Source organism: Mus caroli, chromosome 5 (genome assembly GCF_900094665.2).
Source record: "Mus caroli chromosome 5, CAROLI_EIJ_v1.1, whole genome shotgun sequence".
NCBI lineage: Eukaryota > Metazoa > Chordata > Mammalia > Rodentia > Muridae > Mus > Mus caroli.
Window position 1 is genome coordinate 32,253,832 of NC_034574.1, and position 1,484 is coordinate 32,255,315.

Here is a 1,484-nt window from a genome sequence, read left to right on the forward strand (position 1 = left end):
TCCCTTCCCTTCCCTTCCCTTCCCTTCCCTTCCCTTCCCTTCCCTCCCTCCTCCCCTCCCCCTCCCTCCATTCTGTCCTCTTTCTCTTCTTCCCTTCCCTGGGAAGTCACCTGCTAACCTGAGCAGCTTCCCTGTTAAAAGCAATCTCCCCTCCCTTCTCTTCCACGTTCCATATTAATTAGTTTCATTTTCCAGTCACCTTTGAGGTCCATGTGGGTCCCATTTTACAGATGAGACAGCCAGGTCCCTCAGAGATGAACAGCTTGCCCTAGTTTGGACTGGCAACATTGCTCCAACCCAGTCCTCCACAGAGAGCTTAGCCCTCAGGACATGGGTTTGGGTTGCCACATTCTCTAGTAGAGAAGCTGGAGTCCTAGTTCCCTTGTTTCTTGAAGAGCCTTTAGAGGTTGGACAAACCCACTTTACCCAGCAGCCAGGGGCTGTTACAACTGAATTCAGGTGTGTGGGTTGGATGTGGGCCAGATTCCAAGTGACTGAAACATTTCTTCTCTGTCTTTTCCCAGAACAGAACTCAGCTAAAAGCCCCCTTTACCATCACAGTGGAAGAAAAGATAATGGTAAGACGTTTCGATCCATCCTGATCTCATGCCCACCTAGGCTCATGCTGTGTTGATGTGGGGCCTGACCTCAGAGCCAAGGGGAGGGGCTGGCCTCAGGCCTCACATCCCTGCTAGGTGGGGGTCTTAGGCCCTGTGTGTCCTAAGGCTAGTTCTGTTGGTGACCTTCTGTGATGGTTAAGTTTGAGCCCCAACCTGATGGGGTTTAGAATTACCATGGAAATGATATCCATTTCTGCTGCTGCAATAAAGCACTGTGGCCGAGGTAGTGTACAGGAGGAAGAGTTTATTTCAGCTTACTGTTCCAGAGGGGTGAGAGTCCATCATGGCAGAAGGCATGACTGTAGGACCAGGAAGCTGAAAGATGTTATCTTCAACTACACACACACAAAGCAAGTGGAGGCAGGCTATGAACTCCCAAAGTTCCTCCAACAAGACCATACCTCCTCAGGGTTCCATGACATCCCCCCAACCAATTCCACTGACTGGGGACCTCAAATACATGACTTGTGAGGAAATTTCTTATTCATACTGCCATAAGAAACAAACCTATGGGTAGGTATGTGAGGAAGCTTCAAGTCTGAATTAAGTCAGGTGCAACATCTGTTTTAAATGTGGGTAACCTCCCATGGGACTGGGGTCCAGGCCCAGTTGCTGGAGACAGCTTGTCTTCCCAGACTGTACCAAGGTGCTGTAGTCTGTAGGCAGCCTCCCTGCCTCCAATGTCCACTAGGAATCTGTTTCCCTTTTGCTTGGCAATGGGGCTGGCTCTTCCTAGCACACACACTCATTTGCCTGCATCTAACAGTTGTGTCTCACTCTGTGGGTTAGTCAGTCTTCTTCTCCAGGAGTGGGAAGGAGAGATGGAGAGAGAGAGGGAGAGGGAGAGGGAGAGGGAGAGGGAGA

The 1,484-nt window shown here is 50.3% G+C and overlaps 1 protein-coding gene across 1 annotated transcript in view; it reads left to right on the forward strand.

Annotated features, from left to right (window-relative positions):
• Window positions 1–1,484, forward strand: part of Evc2 (EvC ciliary complex subunit 2) — an 84,594-nt gene that overhangs the window by 12,366 nt on the left and 70,744 nt on the right. Inside the window, exon 5 of the mRNA XM_029476919.1 lies at window positions 525–578. Coding sequence (XP_029332779.1) covers window positions 525–578 — 54 coding nt within the window. The remainder of the gene's footprint in view (window positions 1–524; window positions 579–1,484) is intronic.